Below are 21,686 nucleotides of genomic sequence, written 5' to 3' on the forward strand. Positions count from 1 at the left end.
CCATATGTACTGTAAAGGAATTTTCTTCCGCGAACGCTCCGGCTGTGTGGCGTCCATAGGCTACGGCAACCGCTGACCATCAGCCGGGTTGTATGTTTGCCACTGATGAGGTTTTTTATACCACGCCGGTGGCAATCAAGTGTGCGGCCCGCTTGTTGTTCATGTTAAGCAGCCACCGCAGCCTATGAGTGCTTTGCAATTCTAGTGGAATTAGAATTACACGCGGGTAGCCGATCATACTCGTACAAGGTTACAAGGAGAATAATCCTTGGGAGCCATGGAAACCTTACCATCAGGAACACAACACTAGGTACATATCTAGAGTTAGACCAAGAAAAGTCTGCAGCGATTTTGATAGCCCACGCAGTGCAAGTGTTATTTGTACGTCATAATTTCATAGAAGTTTGACGTTTAAAATAACATTTGCACTGCGTGGGCTATCAAAATCTCTGCAGACTTTTCTTGGTCTAACTCTATCTACCTATATACAGAGTACATAAGTAGCAGGTGCTCTTATATGGTAAAAAAACTGGTAACAAAAGACCTTAATTTAGTTTCTCAAATTGTGCAGAAACATGGCGTGGCAGGAACCATGTTATTAACCGAGCGTTAGCGAAGGTCTCCGTTTCGGCATGGTCAAAAATGATTTCGTAGGTATGTCCGATGTTCGCCTCTGCAGTTCGCATTTCTCAACCGATTCTCGTCAAATTTTGTGACCAGGTTCGGTAGTTAGATATAATTTTCTGTCCTTTTATTTTTTGGAAAAAGTTAAAAATGGCAGAAATTGGCACGAAGCGCCAGTACGGTCTATGGCACTTAAGACTATTGTGAGTTCGCTGTGATAATTATTGTAATTTTTTTTTACATTTTCTAAGCTTATCACGAGGTCTACCGCTTACAGAGCCACTATAGTTCGTTTTTTTAGCATTAGAAAGAAGGTAAGCGATCTTGACATGTCTTTTAATTGAAAAACGCTTTTTAAAAATCAATAACTTAACACTATTAGATTCATAATTGTTACATATTTCGCTGCCCCAATATTACAGGTTATATTCTATGTGGTGAATAAGCTTTATTGAATGTAGTTACTGGTGCATACAAACTTAATATACATAACTAGAAAAAAAACATAATTAAATAACTAACCTACAAAACTTAAAAACTAAATCTAAAAATAAATAAAACTAAACTTAAAATAAAAAAATTACAAAATATCCCCCTGCGGAATGGTGCCGTAGATGCTGGCAGCATTTCCTCGCTGTATCGCAATACTTATTCTTTGTGCGAGGAAGCTGCCAGATCTACGGTCACCAGTGGCGTCAGCTATCCTTTTTTGATAGTTCCTTAAAAAGGGTAGACGCGTTCGGACCCCACGGGCCAAGGGTCTCGACACCAAAAGGTACGAAATCGTATTCGGGGCCGAGACCCCTATATTTGGTCTTTTTTAATTTTTCGGCCGCCTCTGCTGCCGCGCCGGCTTTTGAAGTAGTGCCGTGGAGATGAGACGGGGCTAGGGTGTCCACACAGGTGGCGTCCCACACCAGCACCCGACCCATCTTCCACGGAATTAATGACATTCCGTCTGGTCTCTTACCATCGTCTCTTACAATACCAGGAGGCTCGAGAAGAGCCGGTACGTTGACGCTGGTAAGAGACCGGCGGAGAATATCGTTAAGCGCGGCGTGTCTAGAGAAGCGGCCGGCGCTCCTTTGGCAGGAGAGCCCGTGGTGTCCGAAGGCGTCGACGTCAGTGCCGCAGGGGCACCTATGTGGAGCACAGACCCGGACGCCGAGTCGCAGGCAGGCCGCAACGCGCAGAGTGTGCGGCTCCAGGAAAGTGCCGGTATGCACCGATGGGAAGGCGTGCAGCCAGGCGCCGGACTCCCTGGAACCGGCTGCTAGCAGTCTGGCGCGTGCAGAACCTGTACTGCGGCTTAAAAGATAGTCATAAGTAATTTTGCATTGTATGTCGTCCCAGGCCCTTTGCGAATTTAGATTTTCGGGAAAATCCTTACCCGGGCAGGCGATGGACCAGGCGTTTTTAGACTCCGTTAAGCCAGTAATCTCATAGTTTGGAGGACAGGCCCTCAGGATTTTACCTATGAGAGTTGCTGAACTATGAACGGAAGATAAAAACGCCGGTGTAGAAACACTTGAAATTTTGCGGATCCCTAATCCACCGTGGCGAATGGGAAGGGATGCCTGGGTCCATGACTCTTCGCTAAACTGCAGGTTCAAAATTGATTCCAAATTAGTTTTTATCAAGTCGTCCAAAGGGGTTAATAAATTTAGAAATTTTGTAAAAGGGCAGCAGCGAAGTACATACATTAATTTTGGTACAAAAAGGCAGAATTTGATAATAGTTAAAGCGAAATGCGGACTAATTTCGAGAAGACGACTTTCATAAGTTTGAAATTTAGAGGTAGTATCGCATGTGAATTTTGAGTAGGATTCTTCAAAGATAGGAGACCCAAGGAGGCAGAGAGAGTCTTTGTCTGTTATTTTGATGTTTGGTGTAAGCAGATCAAATTTTGGTTTTATATCCGAAAAATTTAAAGAGGTATTGTTAATAAAAAGTTCACACTTGCTATAGTTTAATTCTAGACCAATTGTTTCAAATTTTGATTTTATAGTTGAGAGATCTGACAGTACTGATTCGAGGTCGCCTCCCAGGGTTCCGTCGTCTAAGTACCAGACGTTAAATTTTGATTTTAAATTTTGAATAATTGGGTTAATAGCCAAACTGAATATTGCCGGCCCGAGAGGATCACCTTGCTGACAACCGACTTCAGAAGATAAAACATTTTCTCGGTAGATCAAATTTGTAGGGTCAGCATAACAATGCAAGAGATAGTTGTATATTTCGGGAATGTTGTTCTTTATTTCTGTCAGCAAGGTGTCCCTGTTTACTGAGTTAAAGGCGTTCCGAACATCAATTTTGACCAGCACATCACAGGGTGAATTTGAGAGGTAAGTACGTAAGGCGTGGACGGCTGCCTCACAACCTCCTTTTATGCCGAAACCGAGCTGAACAGGTTCGAAAAGTGGTTTTAATTTGGAAATGATATACCTGACTGCAATTTTGGAGGCGAGACGTCTTATAGTAGAACCAACGGCAATCGGTCGCACCCCTCCGTCCTTTTTGGTGAGTGCGATGAGATTTGCCCCGTATAGGATCGGGACTATTTCTGGGTTCACGTTGCCTGTGTACATGAGGTTGATCAGTTTAGTAAGGGAGTCGACGAGACGCTCGCCAGCGTCGCCCACGGAATGGGAAGTGAGGTCTTTTAAATGTTGGGGTGAGAGTCCGTCCAAGCCTGCAGCAGAACCGATTTTGAATGACAAGATACCTATAATTACGTCTCTGTTTTTTATTTGTAGGCAGGCCTGGTTTGCCGTTGGTGGGTCCAAAAAGTGCGGGGTGGTGGGACCTGGGGGATGTTTTGTCTGTAGGGCCAAAAGAGTGTCGGGGGTATCCGGCGATAGCACGTCGTTAGAGAAAAGGAGGCGGGCGGCACCTTTAAGGTCGCCGTCGCTTATTTTGTTTTCTATGTGTTTCTTTGTGTCGTACATTATATTTGTCTTATTTTTATATGTGGGCGGCGGTGGATTGTTAATGCAGTTGTTTTTTATTTTTTGGGTCAGGCATATGCTCGGGTCATCATCTTGGGCGTGCAGGGTGTGGTAGGGAAAAAGAAGGAGGTAGTGCCAGTCTGCGGTAGTATTGTTTTCGGTGCATTTGTTTATGAGATGAGAAAGATGTGACGCGACAGTTATTCTAGCTCCGCGAGGTATTCTTTTGACTATGGAGACATTGTTTTTAAGATGGCTGAGGTGAAGATGAAATGGAGTGGTAGGTTGGGCGGCTGCGAGGAAGGGAGGCGGATTAATTTGGCTGTTGTCTATATTGGAGGGATATTTTGTGTGAGACAAGGTCTGTGGACTTTTGTTGTATGTATATTAAGAGCCAACAGGAGTGGTCATTCCTCCATACAAACGTAGTCCTCGTTTTCCTCCGTGGTTTTTGAAGCTAGAGCAATGATTTTTTCAACACAGATTAATATTGTCAATATCTGTGTCGGGCCGTTTTGCTTTTTTTGATATTTTTGTTTGTTAAGGCGCTAGAGCCCTTCAAAAACGGCCAAAATGGCCTAATAGACTATGCCGCAATGAGAGGCGTGGTATTCAAAACTGATATCAATTAGCCAAAAAAGCAAAACGGTCCGACACAGATAATTTCATAATCATTTAGATTTCCAAATTTGGTTACGATTGGTTAAGTTTTGGGGGAGGAAAAAGAGGACTACGAAACCTCGATTTTTGTCATTTTTACGCAGGATTTTTCGCCTCAGCTGCAGTTGTCCCTATCGCACTAATTTTAGGGGCGGAGTCAAGTTTCTAAATACGTACACAGCCAGAAAAGTGATGGGCAATAGTCGACATTTAATGTCGATAATCTAGTGATGTAAGAAGTTATCGATAAACCGTCTTGTGTGAAAATATCTAGATCCTAAGATACAAGGGGTTTTGGGTTGAGAGTAGGGAACACATTTTTGTAGTTATGATATACAATCTATTATGAACTTTTTGATTCTAATATTTCAAATTAGAAATCAAAATCAAAAATATTTTATTGCATGGTTAAAATGGGTTAACAAAATTTTTAGGTACCTACAGGCACGCTTCGTAATTGTCGAGCAATTTAGGGTCCTAGCTGAATTGGTTGTTCCATACTTACTCGTGCTCTATGGAATGTCCAATTTAGCTAGAACCCTAAATGGCTCAACAATCACGGAGCGTGACAGTACTAATGATTCATGTTCTGTATATCCTGCCCTACAATGGCGTTAATATTTGGTTGTCATGTCTATACTTCGTTTTTAAGCATTATTGAAAAAAAAAATAGTAAATACTAATATTAACCACTAAGTACATAACTATTACAAAAAAAGCTAATAAATAATTATACGATTGCATGCTTAAAAAAGAAGTCACGTCACCTTCACTCTAATGCTAAACAAACGAAGAATAAGAACTAACAGCGATAAGACCGCCTGTTGCTACCTTTATCTACATTGTAAATCGGTTTTAGGGTTCCGTACCCAAAGGGTAAAACACGGGACCCTATTACTAAGATTCCGCTGTCCGTCCGTCCGTCTGTCACCAGGCTGTATCTCACGAACCGTGATAGCTAGACAGTTGAAATTTTCACAGATGATTTATTTCTGTTGCCGCTATAACAACAAATACTAAAAACAGGATAAAATAAAAATTTTAGTGGGGCCTCCCATACAACAAACGTGATTTTTGACCGAAGTTAAGCAACGTCGGGCGGGGTCAGTACTTGGATGGGTGACCGTTTTTATAAATAATGGTACGGAACCCTTCGTGTGCGAGTCCGACTTGCACTTCGCCGGTTTTTTTTTAATTTGTTTTTATGTTTGTGGTGTAATAAAGAATATTTTACAGTTTTTGATAGCACACGCAGTGCAAGTGTTATTTATATGTCATAATTTCATAGAAGCGACGTTTGAAATAATACTTGCACTGCGTGTTCTATCAAAATCGCTATAGATTTTTCTTGGCCTAACTCTACTTTAAATTACAAAGTAAGGCCTAAATTATAAAATAAGGCCCATGAATGTTTTTTTTTTGTGTTTATTAAACTTGATATTTTGTCTATAGTATTAGCGGACATGGCCTCAAAATTTAAACCCGCTTAAGAATCGGGCCTTATTTCGTGCATTATATACAATACTACCCATTTTTGTGTAGTCATTATTTATACTATAGAAGCATTGTTGGAGTAGCCAATTATTTAAACAGTATTTTTTTAAAGGGCAACGGTGGCAATATTTTAAGGTCTGGATAATAAGATACAGATCTTAATAAGGATATCAATGTAAGTGAATGTTACCATGACTACCAAACAAACAAATGTGATAGAATTTGCCAGCTGGCATTGTAACATTCAGACAGTTACCTATGTACCTAATCTGAAATATGAATAAATTAGTAATATTTTAAACAGGAAAGTAAACCGAATTTTGGCCTTTTGCTGGACACAATCACAATAGTAATTTGTTTTACAAGAGGGCAAAGTTTATCGCCACCGGTTGATGCATTTGCAGCACCAATGGTAGAAAATGCAAGCTCATCATCAACTGCATAATCGACGTTTGATATGACTATTGAATCCGAGCTTTTTGATCATGAATCATGATAAAACAAAATTTTAGAAGGTCGCAGAATAGTGGATTTAAAATATTTATTTTCTGTGATCTCAAATATCAGGCACGATCATACAAATTGTACATTTGCTGATCTTGCCTTTGTCATTGAAAGACGTAAGGGTTTACACAGAGAATATATATTTAAGTGTAATATGTGCAAAAAAAAGGAAACGATACACTCTGAAGACCCAAAAAGAAAATGTTAGTAAATACTGCTCCTCCCCATGGTTACTTGGTTCCTTATTCAACCTACCTGAAATTAAACGAGTAGGTTAGTAAATTATATCATTTTACATTATAAAGTTAAATGTTTAGGTATCTCAATCACTTACTCACTGGTGGACATGGACGCAAAATTTTTGCCCATCTACTTATACTATCTTATAAAAAATGAAATTTTGAAAGTTAGCACGCTTAAAGTTCGTTTTTTTGCATTAAGGTAACAGATTTTGACATGTCTTATTAAAAATTACCATTGAAAAATAAGTCATAGCAAATATGTTAGAATTATAAATCATATTAATCATATTAATGAGCAAGAGCACCCTAAACCGGCGAGCGTGTATGAGGAATGTTATGAATGTGAAGGAAGCGAAAGTGGTATGTCAGGATCGTAGCAAGTGGAAATCCGTGGTCTCTGCCTACCCCTCCGGGAAATAGGCGTGATTGTATGTATGTATGTATTAATCATATACTTTTTTATATTCTTTTGCTTTCATAAGGAACAAGTATTAAGTATCATAAGTATTCAATAATTATTAATAAAAAGACACGTCATGATTGTTTACCTTCTTTCTAATGCTAAAAAATAACGAACTATAATAACCGGGCCTTATTTGGTACAGAACCTTGATTTGATAGGTACATCGGATATTCTGGGCCCCTGAGTTTGTTACGTAAAGGACAAAATGGTGACATGTGGTTAGAGCTGATACTGTTAAACTAGTGGTTCTGTGCGCTAAGTATAAAAAATAAGCTTCAGCGAACTCACTAAGCCTAGAAAAAACCTTACACCCTACTGCCACTTAAGTCAGTCTTGAGTCTTTGAATCAATTTCCGTAGTAGTACTACTACTACTAAGGTACTAGGAGGTAATAAGGCCTATAGTAGGTATAATAAGGCCTACCTGAAAAATAATGTTCTTACAACAGTGTAACCGTGTTAGTTATTTGAGTAACATATATGTAAAGTGATACAATTAAAAGCTAACAGCAAACCAGTACATAAATTATATCTTATGTACTTCTTATGAATTACACTCTTATAAAGGTTTCGGCTAATTACGCTTAATTACTTGAATAAAGGTAGATGAATTGCGTGCGGTCCAATAGGTAACCACAACTCACGGAGTCCAAAACAATAAGCTGATCAGCAAAGTCAAGTAAACAAAGCCAAGTCACAGTAGTAGAAAGATTATCGAGTTCCGTAAACGTAAGCCGGGTCAAAAAATTCAATCGCAACACAGTAAGTAATAAGTGAACGCCTCGTGGCAGTAACGCACGAAAAATAACATTGCAAATTGTCGGCAATGAGGCGCGCGCGGTTGCAAGCGTACGCATCTGTGTGCGTGCATTACACACACAAATACAGTCTCTCACGCCCCGTCAGAGCGACGGGTATATTCAGCTTGAAATCTCAAAATTGACTTTTAGCTCAGCTCCCGTTTCGTCCTGACATATGTACGACGTGCTATTGCCGGCAGGTTGCGTCGCGGGCTGCATTCACACTTAATATATAGAATATTGAACAAAAAGCTACTTATAAACAAAAATTACTTATAGATAAAGTAGAATAAAGTATGAAACTTACAGAAATATATAAAGGATGTAAAAAAATAATCGTAAATTAAGGTAACACAATTGTCCTGTAAGATCTCCTGGGGTTGTGGGGTAAGGGCACCGGTCAGTCTGTGGCGAATTAATCCTTTGCAAAACTTCCAGGTCTATTATGCGTAGCAATGTGATTACGGTGTATCGGAAGGGCACAGCACAGTTTATAGAATAAGCGCGAAGAGAAACATGTATTAAAGATATATCTTGTTTATAAACATTTTGTTGACAACCATCTGTCATGGCGGCACAGCAACGCAGAGGCGTAGGTATTATGTGCGCTCGGGCTGCGGTCCCGGCGCGGAGGTTTCGCCGCGGATTGCCTATTGCGGTATAATCTCGGTAGGGCTAGGTGCTGAAACAAGAATAGTCACAAATATGCTGGAACATAGTAAATTTCCAGGAGTACTTTTTAGGATCGTGTTTATCCGTTGACAAGCGCTTTTTTTTTTTTTTATCTATTCTATGTTACATTTTCAAGATAGTTGAAATTCGACTTAATGTCACTATGACAATGTTCAAATTTCAGTTCGATAAAAGTGAAACATAGAACTGATAGAACCCTGTAATATTGGGGCAGCGAATTTCTGTGACTTATTTTTAAAACGTGTTTCTTTTCAAGACATCAAGATTGTTTACCTTTTTTCTAATGCTAAAAAAACGAACTATAGTGTTATCAAGTTGTACCTACTACCTACATAAACCATATTGTTATGATAGGTCACTTTAAAGAGGTACCTACGCTATTACTACATAGGTATCACAAAATTTACAAACCATTCAAGCCTGCGAAGCATCTGTGAAGTAACTCGAACCGGTACTCGGTAGTTACACCCGTCACGAAACACGAGACGGAACGGAAGTTTGCCCTCACCCCTCGTCTCTCCCCAACCCACTCTATCACCATGCGACAGACAGAGACGCTCGCACGACACGACGCGATAACGCACGAGCGTCCCACGACCCGACACGAACGCCAGTGACGGCCCGTCTTTTCCACTGTAAACAATCATTCTAGCGCGTTCATTTTACGTTGAAAAATGCCTAAATTCTACAAACCGAGAGATTTTAAATACGACGTAGTTGAATTAATTCGGGGTGTCGAATTGAGGCCATGCTTATGGGATAAAACGTTGGAAAACTATAAGGATAGAATAGAAAGACGGCACGCTTGGGAGGAAATTTTCGCGTCTTTGGATGATAAATACGAGAGTATGACGCCCGAGGAAAAACGGATTACGGGTAAGCGACTTTGATACTAATTGCTTACAGTTTGGGTTCATTTTGGCTGTCTTCAGGTTGATTGTAGATTGAGGTTGGAAGTTCACTGGTAAACAGTTTTGAGACTTATTGCTTAGGTATTGGGTGTGTTTTGGGTTGTTTTATAGCGTGACGTTATCGTGTCGTGTCGTGACGTGTCGGGTCGATATCCGCTCTTTATCTTTAGCGAATGTATGGATGTATAATAGCCATCGATTGGGTTTATTTTATGAATAATGTGAACAAAACCAAATTTAGTCCAAGGACATCTTTCACTACACAAATGCTTGTTCGTGTACCTAAATGTAATGAAGATGAAATAATCTTATTTAGTTAATTAATCATTCTTCTACAGCAATTTTATTTTTCGTTGATTAGTTTATTGATTAACGATAATCATGCTTCTATTGCAATAACAAAGGGTAGGTAGGTATATGATTTTAGCAATGCACATATAGGTAGGTATGTATGTATGTACCTACCTATATAATATGACTAATTGACTATACATTAGTGACGAATAAAGGTCATGAATGTCATGATTGTATAGAAACAAAGATAGTCGGTTTAAAAGGAATCACTTGTTTAAAAAAATGCTTACTATTAACACAATCCGGTTAGAAGGACCACATGGTCACATTTGGTCCTAGTGGTCCTTTACATTGATTCTACCGTCATCTCGGATCACAGTCATTCTTGTACTTTTTTTGACCACAAACTGCTTTTGGATAACATTATTCACGGATTTAGTATTTGTTAGGAGCGGCCGAGGTGCTCAAAAACATCTGAACACGCACTTTAACACCTTGACAATGGAGGAGTCTGTTCAGATATTTGTGAACACCTCGGCTGCTCCGATATATCTGATGAGGACTGCACAATTTCATTCCAAGAGTAACTGGGCCGTGGGGTCCAAGCGCACATGTCCTTTTTAGGGTTCCGTACCCAAAGGGTAAAACGGGACCCTATTACTAAGACTCCGCTGTCCGTCCGTCCGTCTGTTACCAGGCTATCTTGTGATCTGTGATAGCTAGACAGCTGAAATTTTCACAGATGATGTATTTCTGTTGCCGCTATAACAACAAATACTTAAAACAGAATAAAATAAAGATTTAAGTGGGGCTCCCATACAACAACCGTGATTTTTGACCGAAGTTAAGCAACGTCGGGCGGGGTCAGTACTTGGATGGGTGACCGTTTTTATAGATAATGGTACAGAACCCTTCGTGTGCGAAAAAACTCAATGACATTACCGGTGACCAGAGAGCTGGCAGCTTTCTCTACATATATCTTTGATATTGCCATTCAGCGAGGGAATGCTGCCAGCATCTTTGCACAATGCCGCGGCATTATTTAGATGTATTTTATTTTAATTTAGATTAGTTTAGTTTTTAAATTTAGATTTAAATTTTATTAGTAATATTATAGATTCGTTGCTTGTTGCTAAATACCTGCTAAATTGTTAAAGACTAACTTATTCTCCATTTTATTTCAGGAGATCACATCTTAAACAAATGGACCAACATTCGCGACACCTTCGTCAAATCTCTAAAAGTCAAAATGGGGAAGCCAAAGAAACGATATCTCCTCTACAAAAACTTATCGTTCCTATTAAAAGTCATCGACATTCCAGAAGAAGAGGTTAACACAAATTTTACACAAGAATCCAGCGACGAATCTAACGAAGTCCCTGTATCTTATCTTAAGCAGGAACAGGAAGAATACACTCCCAGAAAGAGGAAGAAGGTAGATTATAACGAAGAATACGTCGTGCCTACAAAGGAGCCTGAGAAAACTTATGATACCGGTATAGATTTTGTGGAAGTTGAAGACAATGAGGCTAGAGTTATGAATGAAGATGAGGCGTTCTTCGCTTCGCTTTTGCCTACGGTTGTGAAGTATAGTGAGGATGAGAGACTGGAGTTCAGGATTGAGGTGTTGGGTGTTATGAAGAAGATTAAGGATAAGAGGAATTGGAGTGATTAGATAAGTCGATTATTGGACAAGCGTGAATTGAAATATGAGGAACTTTGAATGCGTTGTAGTTGCCATCAGATATATCTGAGCGGCTAAGGCGCTCACAAATATCTGAACACGCCTCTGTTGTCAGGGCGTTAAGAGTGCGTGTTCAGATATTGTGAACACCTTGGCCGCTCCGATATATCTGATGGCCTATGCGTGTGTGCCTCTGATGTACAAAAGTACAAAAATGTAGACTAGGTTCTTGGCTGATGTCAAAAGGTTTAATTTAGTTTGTTTAGAGACCAAATATGTGACTGTATTGATTTTTGATGGACGAATCCGAGGCGACTGCTACTGGTAACTTTCTATAGTCTTTTATTCGAAATAAGTAGTAGGGCAATGTGGCTAATTCCGTCATGGGGACTATTCCGTCCACGAGCGTATATTTCTTCGATTTTCAATCGTAGGAAAAAACCACTTGCATTTGATTGCCAAAACTAAAAGCAATCGCTGCTTTGTCGACGAAATTATCAATGTTGTCGTTGTTCGACTTGTTCGAGAAAACGCTAGTGGACGGAATAGTCCCTATGACGGTATTAGCCACATTGACCTTACAAGTTTAGTTTTCACCACACCAGCTTGTAAATGCTCTCTTTTAAAGTTGAATTTTATCCACACAAGAGTCTCAATTAATTGGATGAACTATTATGAGTTGTTTCCTCATTGGCCTCATTGCCGATAGAATTGACTTTTAAGTGAAGATTTTTAATAACAAATATTTAATACCATTAATTTGGATTTGATGTGTAATGTTTTACCGTTTGTATTTTCCTCGCGTTGGTACGGTGAAAAATTTTGTTTCACTTGGTAGCAAAGTTTGTTCAACTCTCTTGCTTTGAAATCCTCGTAACGCTCAAGATTCCACTTTTCTAAACTCTCGCTACGCATGTGATTAAATTTTGGAATCTTTTGCTCGTTCGGTTATTAATTTAGCACAAGAGGTTAAACAACAACTTTGCCTCACTGGGCATTGTAAAACAAATAACTGTTACTTTGTATTTAAGTTTTTGTAAATTAAACACCAAAATTATTTAATAGATAAGTTTTAATGATCATTTTCTCTTTAGCATTTTTAAAAAATAATGTTCACATAAATTCACGGAAACACAATCTGGTGATTTAAAAATAAACGATGAAACCTATACACAGTTAGTTCCATTGTATATCTATCATTTTTATAAACTTCTACTTATGTAAGTATGTGAAAAAATAACATAACGGAATACTGAAATCGTAGATAATATCGTAGAGCCGTCGCCCACTGAACAATAACAATTTGATTATACAAAATTTGAACCTTAATTTTAAAAATGGCGGATACCCGGAAAAAAATATGACAATTTCTCGAAAGACCGATAAGTGCCTCTAGTCATAAATCCGAGAAAATATTGCCTCAGGGCTCGACGATTAGAAACTATCTCACATTAACCAATACACTATTTATACGTCTACTGAAGTAACTTCTGAACTATGGATTATATTGAGTCGGGCGTAAAGACGCCTGTTACATTACATTTCACTATAATACGGCCGTAAGGCTTATGTTAACACATTCTTTTATGTACAATGCGTCACCCGAGTAACTGCGCTGCTCAAAACTCGGGCATTATGTACAAAAGCGTCATTACTGCGCAATGCCTGTTGGAGTTAGACCTATCTCGGCCAGAACCAACACATTTATACTATTATTACCGGTATAGTGACTAGACGGTCCCCGAAACAAAATTGGGGGACAAAATCTATTATTTACACAATTTACTTTTACACTATGAATACCAAATTCACACTAAATCAACATATTCTCTAGTTAAACCAGTTTAAGGAGCAGCGTCCACGGAACGCAAGCGCAGAGTTGACTACGGTTTGGCACCGATCGTTTATTTTTTAGAAAAATCAAGTCTCAAAAATAAATCGCAGTCAAGACGTAGTTAAAAATCATTTTGTGCAGTTTTCCCTTGGAAGTTGGTAATCGACTTAAGTTGACTTAAGCTACGGTATGATACAGTTTTCGGGACGTACGGATGGAGGCGAAACGAGACACGCTGAGCGAAAAACACGACTACACGTAAAATTAAAGTTACATTTAATGCGTAAAGGAATAAATTCACAATGAGTATGGCCTGTAATCACTATCGGAAACGCTTACACTAAAATGGAGGTTATTCTAAATACGTTTTTATACAAGTACATATCAATACAATATGTATACGGATATATTACACGAAGAAAATGTTAACAATTAAATACAAAAGTCTCACAAATCATTCGGTACGCACCGTTAAAAAAATAAGATACCCTATTTGAACCGACCGGTGACGAGACTTCGCGGAAAATCATACTTTTAACATCTAGAAATCGACCACTTGAACTTAAAACTAAAACATCAACAAAATAAATCACTCATCGAATCTGCTGCGAACGGGGCCAACGCTTACTTACATATAAAAATTATATACAAAACAATTCAACAACTTTATTATATTACACCTACAAAAGAGTCGGAACCTCGCGGTTGAGATCGCATATCAGTCGAGCGGACGGACCGCGGCTCTCAGTTGTCGGTATTGAAGTCTAGAGTGGGTTTCCGCTGGCGCGGCTTCTTGGGCCGGGGCGGCGCCGGCGAGCCGTTGCAGCAGTGGCAGCCGCGCTTCACCACCCCGCGCCCGGACGCGCGCCGGCGCCCCTCCAGGCTGTCCGGCTCGCGCTCGCCGGCGCGCGTCTTGCCGGACAGGCTCCGCGCCGCGCCCTCCAGCGGGTGGTAGGGGCGCTTGGGCGGGTACGTGCGGAGCGGGGGGTGCGCGTCGTCCGCCGACGAGCCGTCGCCGCTGTCCCGGCCCCGCGCCTCTTTAATCACGGAGTCGAGCCTCATGTGAGCGCCGACGCCGCTCGAATCCGTCGAGTTGGTCTCGTCGAAAGACGGACTCTTGCAACATTTGTCGCTGTCGCTGCTGAAGTCGAGAGGCCGCCGGCTTTCGGAGCGTTCGGAGGCCGAGTTGGACTCCCAGAACAGCTCGGCGTGCCGCTCCGGGCTGGACCTATCGTCGTCTACGTCGGCCATCGACTCCAGGGTCGCATCCCTGGAGCTGTCTTCGGCGATCATTTTCGCGTCATCGCCCGCGATTAAATTATCAGGTTCGTCGATAAGGTACCTAGCGTCTCTTTCTCTCTTGTCGTCCTCGTAGCAGACCCTTCTGATGACTTGTGTGGCGTTGCCCGAGGAATGCACAATGGCGGACGCCGTGTTGGTCAGATGCAGTTCCCTGGAGTCTGTGAGAATATTGTCGAACCTGGTCAAACCGTCATCTTTCACCAGGACCGAGGAGAGGTTAATGTCATTGTTATGGGAGCTAGGCATGGAGTTGATCATGTTTTCTATCTCGTACTTGACGCTGTGCTCTGGAGCCTGTGAGATGACGGTGGCTTGAGGAGCGGTCATTAGCACGGTGGCTGGCGCGCTATTGGAGTGGAATATCGTTGAAGTGATGTGGCGGCCTTTGATCCCGGCTATCGTAAAGGGTTGCACCTGAAATAAGACAATTATATTTGTAAAAACATAATAAAACTATTATTAAGTACCTAATATAAGACTGACTATCCTTATATATTAACAGAGTTCGTTCGAGGCGCAAATGTCGGCGCAGACAAGCCCAGTAAATAAGTAATCTCACCTCTCCTTCCGTCGGTTCGCTATGGAACGTCGTATTGGGATGTGCCCTCGCAAATTCCTCCTGATCCAACGCTATAGTGGCGCTGCCGTCTTCACTGACGGCCACTATGCCGACGTCACCCAGGCCGAGACTGACGTCGATCTCGCGCGGGATCAGGTGGTCTGTGGCGATTTGGTCGTCCATGTCCGGTTGGGGTATTGAGCTTTGGAGGGGTTGAGCTGAAGGAAAAAGACAGTCATACTATCATTTTCAGCAGTCTACCCTATGGTCCAAGAGCTAGCTACGGAAATAGGTTTGCAATTTATAGAGCAACGAAATCCCGCTAGTTAGTGTGCCATACTATCATTATTAATTAATCCGGCCGCCTGGCAGCTGTTCAGCGGTGGGTGTGACAGTGGTTGGGCATCAAAAAAGGGGTTGTAAAAACAATTGAAGGTGTGCAATTTAAAGAGGGGACCGCAAACGGGACCTTATAGTATTAAGGTCCTGTTTTCATCCTTTGGGTAACGAAACACTGACCCAGTAAATGAGATGACTTGGCACTATTTCACGCATCTTGGGCGTCACCTGGCACTACTTTTCCCACAATTAAAACGCCTGGCAATGTTATATTCGAATAATTAGCTATTATATCACACAAAACTCGGAGCTCTATAAATTGTACACCTTCAATTTATTTGACACCTCTCACACCCACCGCTGAACAGCTGCCAGGCGCCCGAATTAATTGATAATGATAGTATGGCACACTAACTAGAGGGATTTCGTTGCTCTATAAATTGCAAACCTATTTCCGTAGCTAGCTCTCCGTCTACTATAGATGCGTAACTACGGCTACATGCCTCCTCTCTTTGTACCAGTCACCACACGGAATCGTTATGCCATTTAGGGTTCTTGCTAAATTGGAAATTCTATAGCGTAAGTATTGAACAACCAATTTAGCTAGGACCCTAAATGGCGCAACAATCGCGGAGCGTGCTGGTACAAGAGGTTTTAAGTAGCCACACTCTAGCCCAGTTGCCAATTTGAATTACTTTTCCAATTATCTCACGCTGTTTTTAGGGTTCCGTACCCAAAGGGTAAAAACGAGTCCGTCTGTCTGTCTGTCTGTCCGTCCGTCTGTATGTCCTGTATCTCATGAACCGTGGTAGCTAACAGTTGAAATGTTCTCAGATGATGTATTTCTGTTGCCGCTAAGTACTAACATAGTCTTAAACAAGTTCCTGCATGTACATGTTCGACTAACCTGTTTGTTATGGATTTTTGTGGTCCGAAATAAATGATTTTAATTTTTTTATTTTATTTATTTATTTATAACAACAAATACTAAAAAGTACGGAACCCTCGAAACGAGTCCGACTCACACTTGTCCGGATTTTTTTCCGAACACATTAGATACTTACGGGTGTGCGAATGATGTTCTTGGTTTTGCTCATGAGCAGGCGAGTTTGCAAAGAGCAACTCCGCCTCGGGAAACAGCTCTGATGCGGAGGGGGAGTCTACTCCCAAGTCTTCGCACTCCTCCGATAAAGATTTCTGGAAAACGAGACGATTTATAAATAAATACATGTGTCAGGTGTTCGGTTTTAAACCCCTTTTTGGTAAAACATTGGCGAGTATAAGAAAGAGCAATTCTCAAAAAGTTTGTACATTTCGATCACATCTTCGATTTCTATAAAAATTGGTATGCTGGTAAAGTACATGAAGCTGAACAACTTCCACCACATTTCCCAAAATGTCCCAGAAAGTTTCTAAGAAACATTCCTTTTTTGTTACCAAATGTGTAAGGAAATCTGGCATACCAATTTTTATAGAAATCTAAGATCTGATCGAAATGTACAAATTTTTTGAGAATTGCTCACAAACATATTGATTTAAACTTTCATGATTTTCACACACTTAACGGGACTTAATCGCGTATACTTAAAGCATAAAAATTACCTGTGACGTTTGGAGGACAGCATTGTCCACGTGGTCTCGGAGAAAAACTGGCTAAAATTGACATCAACATTTAGCTGCGCACGGGTTTAGAACTACCCTCATTTCAACTTGAACATTTTGCATACTAGTGATGTCACTCTGTTGTTGATGCCGCACACGCACACGTCACGCAAGCGGTGTGCCGTCTCTCATAAAGATCTGTATACGACAACGCCGCACGCACACGTGCACGTCACGCACACACAGCCGGTGTGCACAGGCTTTAAAGCTTAAGTATACGCCATTAGCCGGGTCCGCACAGAGCGAGTATGGGCATTTTCATTTTAACTTGCACTTTAGAGCGCGACTTAAGTCGTGTTTCTGTAACGTCTAACTGTTCCATTCCTGACAAAATGTATGGGATTTGACATTGTGACCGTCAGTTTTGTAACGATTACTAACCGGTCGTTAAAGGTGCACAGTTAAGTGAAAATGCGCGCATACGCGCGATGCAATTTCCTTGCGCACAAAACTGCCAGTGTAGACGTGCCTCGCGCGCGCCTCCTTGGCCGAGGCACGTGTACGAGTACACTGGCCGTTTTGTGCGCGAGGAAATTGCCTCGCGCGTATGCTCGCTCTGTCTGGACCCGGCTATTAAAGTAAATAATAATAAGTATAAATTTAATAAGTAATAAAACTTACTTGTAATCTCAACTCGTGTTCCAGTATAGCGTACTTGTGTCTCAGGGCGGCGGCCGACACGTGGGCAAGCCTGTGTTGCCTCTGCGAACCGTCTTTCTTTTGCACAACCTACAAATTATAATACCCATTAGTCCCGAGGATTTGTTATTAATTAAGCAAGTGTCACATTAGACATGTAGGTACAAAATACTCTTATGAACTGTACGTGAAGGTTTGTAGGTATGACAGTTATTTAATACATAATAATACAGGTGGAATCTGAAAATAATGGGTAAAATATTTTGTTAATTTCTCCCTAATGTGACACTTTGAGAGCTTATTTTTTATTATACATGTTTGTATAATTTTGATGTCTTATTTGAAGTCTGAACTGACCGAGGACTGGACTCAAACGACGCGCGGCAAATTGAATGCCTTTCATACATTTGGTCAAGCGCAATGCATGGCCTTGATTTGTCGCTCGCCGCTTGCGTCCAGTGCGTGGTCTTAATATTAAATATGAAATTAAAAACAGAGGCTTGGTAATTACAAAAAAATTGCCCATTCAACTGTATTAGGCGATTTACATCAAACTTTTAGAAGCGGAGCTCTAAGACCTTGTTTAAGAACAAAGTGAAATCTCTATTCCATGTGGATTTTAAAATTATGATAACAAAAAACTATGCGTCTCGGTCATTTTGCCAATATGTAGGTAAGGTACAGCATTTTGTATCTTTGGATTGGCTGAATAATCGAGCCATATGTTTTTATTTGTTTACATTATGTTAAGATCCGTATCAAATAGATTATAGAAAATATCTGTAATCTAGGCATCATGTGCAAGGCCTATCTATAAACAAGGCCTTATGTGCTTCGAGAACTGAAACATGACGATGACCGCGACGAAGCTGGAAGCTTTTGAACATGTTGATGATAATTATTAAATAAAATTAATTTGAATGACACATTAATATAAACTAAATGACTTATATAACTAGAAACATAATTAGATTAGGGGTAACGAACGACTAATGAAAGATACCGTACAATGAAGATCTTTAGGATGATTCTACAGATTTATAGTTTTGCCAACAATAATATTATAATCATAAATATAATAAATACATTTCAAAATTAGGCGGATCCACAGAGAACGAGCCGCCTCGCGAACTAATTGCCGCGCGAAGCAGTTTGGTCTATGTAGACGTGACTCGGACGAAGCACACGCACTCGCGGCCACAATGCCTCTCGCGAGAGTCGCAAGGCACATCTCCGCAGACCGAGCTGCTTCGCGCGGCAATTTCCTCGCGAGGCAGGTCGTTCTGTGTGCGGCCTATTGGGGTGCAGAAAAGCCTGCTGTAGAAATTTTTAATTTCATTCATTTTTCAATATAGACAAATATTGTTGGCCAGACTATGATTTGTTATTCGGTTTTAAATAATAATAATAAATAAATTATATTATAGGAAAATTTACGCTTTTTTTCTTCTCACTCGGAATGGGAGCTAATCCTTTCAGTAACCAGTAGCCAACGACTACATAAAGGAGACAATGGTTTTGTTTAACAGATTAGGATCTAAGTGACCAATTAGAGGCCAATGACGTATTGTACATAATATATCAAGGTTTAATTTAATTATTGTTTTTTTTCGTAATATATTTTGTAGAATCATCCTAAACCAAGGATCATGCACGATAGTGATGCAGGGTACTCGACAATGGGAGAACCGCGACCAACATGCAAAATAAAGACATTTAGAGTTGAAACACTAACTAATCCACGTAGGAAGCTTAACCTGATCAGAACTTCAAAACAACAACTAGAGACAAGGGCGAATTAATAAAAGTCCTACGACGGTTTTGAGATCGTCGAGTGTGAGGATGCCTTAAGTATTTTGGAAGCGACACCGAACTTTGACACTGGCTGACTCATATTTACTGACATGACGTGACGTCAACTTAAACCACAATTTTAGTGAAAAATATGAGTGAATTGTGATCTGCACTAAAATTTCGGTAAGTGCTCGTATTTATGCTTATTTCTATCGAAAGCAAGCTGCATAGGAGAAAATGTGGGCTGGCATTTTGTCCGTATAAACGTTACGATTTTTAGTTTCGTTCTCGACTATTTCGTCCTCAAAAAAACGTACTAAGGTGCTTTACACAATGCTGCGAATTCTCCCGGCAAGAGCGACAGAGTTACCATTGTATTTATATGTAATTAAACTGCAAAACGTAATTCAAGACCAAAAAAACTAAGAAAATGTTTGCCACTGTTTACTAGCGCGTCTTGTATTTATGTAAAAATAAGTAAATAAAAGTACTTTTTTAAATCGTAGGAGTAAAATTACTTATAAATAAATTATCTTAGCGTGATTATTTATTAAAAGGAATTTACTATTTTACAAACAAATTATTACAGTGGCAACATTGTCTTACTTTTTTTGGTCTTGAATTACGTTTTGCAGTTTACATAAGTTTGTTAATAAAACCCAGGCGGTACAACACTGAGGAGCAGGGGGCCTACCACAAAACACGAAAATCGAACATTCGTTATCTGATTTTCTATCACTCTTGCGTATTCGAGCGATAGAGAGAAATTTCGATTTTCGTGTTTCGCGGTAGGCCACCAGATCTAGGAGTTAGTGTATAAATCGCCGTACTGAGTAGGTAAGCTCTTTCATTTTAAGCTGACTTTATTTGCCATATAAAAAAAAACAGTCATATTTTCAATTTACTAACCAATCATCCTGTGTTTGTACCAAATTTGTACTTCAGTTCCATAAACCGGGACAAGAGAACTGTTATTTTAGTAACATTTTAATATTTGGACTCCAAGCCTTAGTTTTCTTATGGATATTCACGCCAGTTAGCATTTCCTCGTAAGCGTTTGCAGTAAGCGATGTCGCGTCCAAGCGCACTTAGGCAAACTAACACCAAACGAGAGCTGACAAAATAAACGTATGCGTGCAGGAGCTACTAAAGAGGCTCGCTAAATTACTCGTTTACACGCCCTGCCCTGCCACTACCAACAATGTCATTCAATACGAATAGTATAGCTTGTAAGTATTTCTTTTATCGTGTAAACTAAAAATCGTAATTCAAGACCAAAAAAAGTAAGACAATGTTGACACTGCAATAATTAAAAAAAAAAAAATTGTTTGTAAAATAGTAAATTCCTTTTTATAAATAAACGCGCTACGATAATTTATTTAAGTATTCGTAATTTTACTCCTACGATTTAAAAAAGTACTTTTATTTACTTATTTTTACATAAACGCGCTAGTAAAAAGTGGCAACATTGTCTTACTTTTTTTGGTCTTGAATTACGATTTTCAGTATAATCCTCCTCAGTACCCCTAGTTTAAATTTTATCCGATAGCGTGACGTGACGCACGCTTTTGCGTTAAGTGTCATTTTGCATGGGCTTTTGAGTTTCCAAAACGTCCCTCTTGGTGCGCTGTTCTAAATCCCATACAAAAATAGACTCTATTTCAACGTCCAACAATCGCAGCTACTATTTCAGTGGCAAGAGAGGACAGATAAACGAGCGGGCCGATGATGGTCGAATTTATCCCGCGAATAAGACCTGAAAAAGCGTTAATCTCTCACAAACAGAAATTGATTAACGCTTTAGCTTATTTTTATCGCGGGATAAGTGCGACCATAACACGCCATCTGATCTGAAGGGGCAGCGACGGCTCTACGATATATCACCTGGTAGGCCTTATCGTCGCAATCGGACGGGTCTATATCGTACGCGCAACGCGGCGAATCGACGGCGTATGACTTTTTCGAGTCTACGTCGAACATCTTATCAAATATCCTTTGCGCTTCCATATCGGGACTGTATCGATCTGGGATCTGATCCTGTGGTTGCAAAATTTGTGTCACACGAGTTTTACGGTAGCACGGAATTGTGGAATCATCGGTAGTCCTAGTCCCATGAGTCTCAATTATTTATTAACCATTATACTATAAAATTCGTCAATAGATCTTAAGACATTATAGACGTTTAAGAATTGAATTTACATTAGCATGAACTTAAAATATATTCCAAATCTACTGATGATT

General features: G+C 40.2%; 2 protein-coding genes and 1 long non-coding RNA gene across 5 annotated transcripts in view; 1 reads left to right on the plus strand and 2 right to left on the minus strand.

The window, feature by feature from the left end:
* Positions 1 to 21,686, minus strand: part of LOC134801529 (uncharacterized) — a 254,894-nt gene that overhangs the window by 46,561 nt on the left and 186,647 nt on the right. The gene's annotated exons all lie outside the window — the stretch shown is intronic.
* On the plus strand, positions 9,031 to 11,333 carry LOC134801670 (uncharacterized). The gene is made up of 2 exons (XM_063774290.1): positions 9,031 to 9,303; positions 10,817 to 11,333. The coding sequence occupies exons 1-2, from the start codon at positions 9,102 to 9,104 to the stop codon at positions 11,305 to 11,307; spliced, it is 693 nt and encodes a 230-aa protein (XP_063630360.1). The 5' UTR covers positions 9,031 to 9,101; the 3' UTR covers positions 11,308 to 11,333.
* Positions 12,371 to 21,686, minus strand: part of LOC134801437 (uncharacterized) — a 35,156-nt gene continuing 25,840 nt past the window's right edge. For 2 of the 3 annotated variants that reach the window (XM_063773989.1, XM_063773991.1), the window contains 5 exons: positions 21,330 to 21,482; positions 17,634 to 17,741; positions 16,415 to 16,547; positions 15,012 to 15,229; positions 12,371 to 14,866 (listed from right to left, as the gene is read on the minus strand). In XM_063773989.1, the coding sequence (XP_063630059.1) occupies positions 13,895 to 14,866; positions 15,012 to 15,229; positions 16,415 to 16,547; positions 17,634 to 17,741; positions 21,330 to 21,482 (1,584 nt within the window). In that variant the 3' untranslated portion in view covers positions 12,371 to 13,894. The remainder of the gene's footprint in view (positions 14,867 to 15,011; positions 15,230 to 16,414; positions 16,548 to 17,633; positions 17,742 to 21,329; positions 21,483 to 21,686) is intronic. The other variant, XM_063773990.1, reaches the window with a different exon arrangement.

The sequence above is a fragment of the Cydia splendana genome, chromosome 22 (assembly GCF_910591565.1).
Source record: "Cydia splendana chromosome 22, ilCydSple1.2, whole genome shotgun sequence".
NCBI classification, from domain to species: domain Eukaryota; kingdom Metazoa; phylum Arthropoda; class Insecta; order Lepidoptera; family Tortricidae; genus Cydia; species Cydia splendana.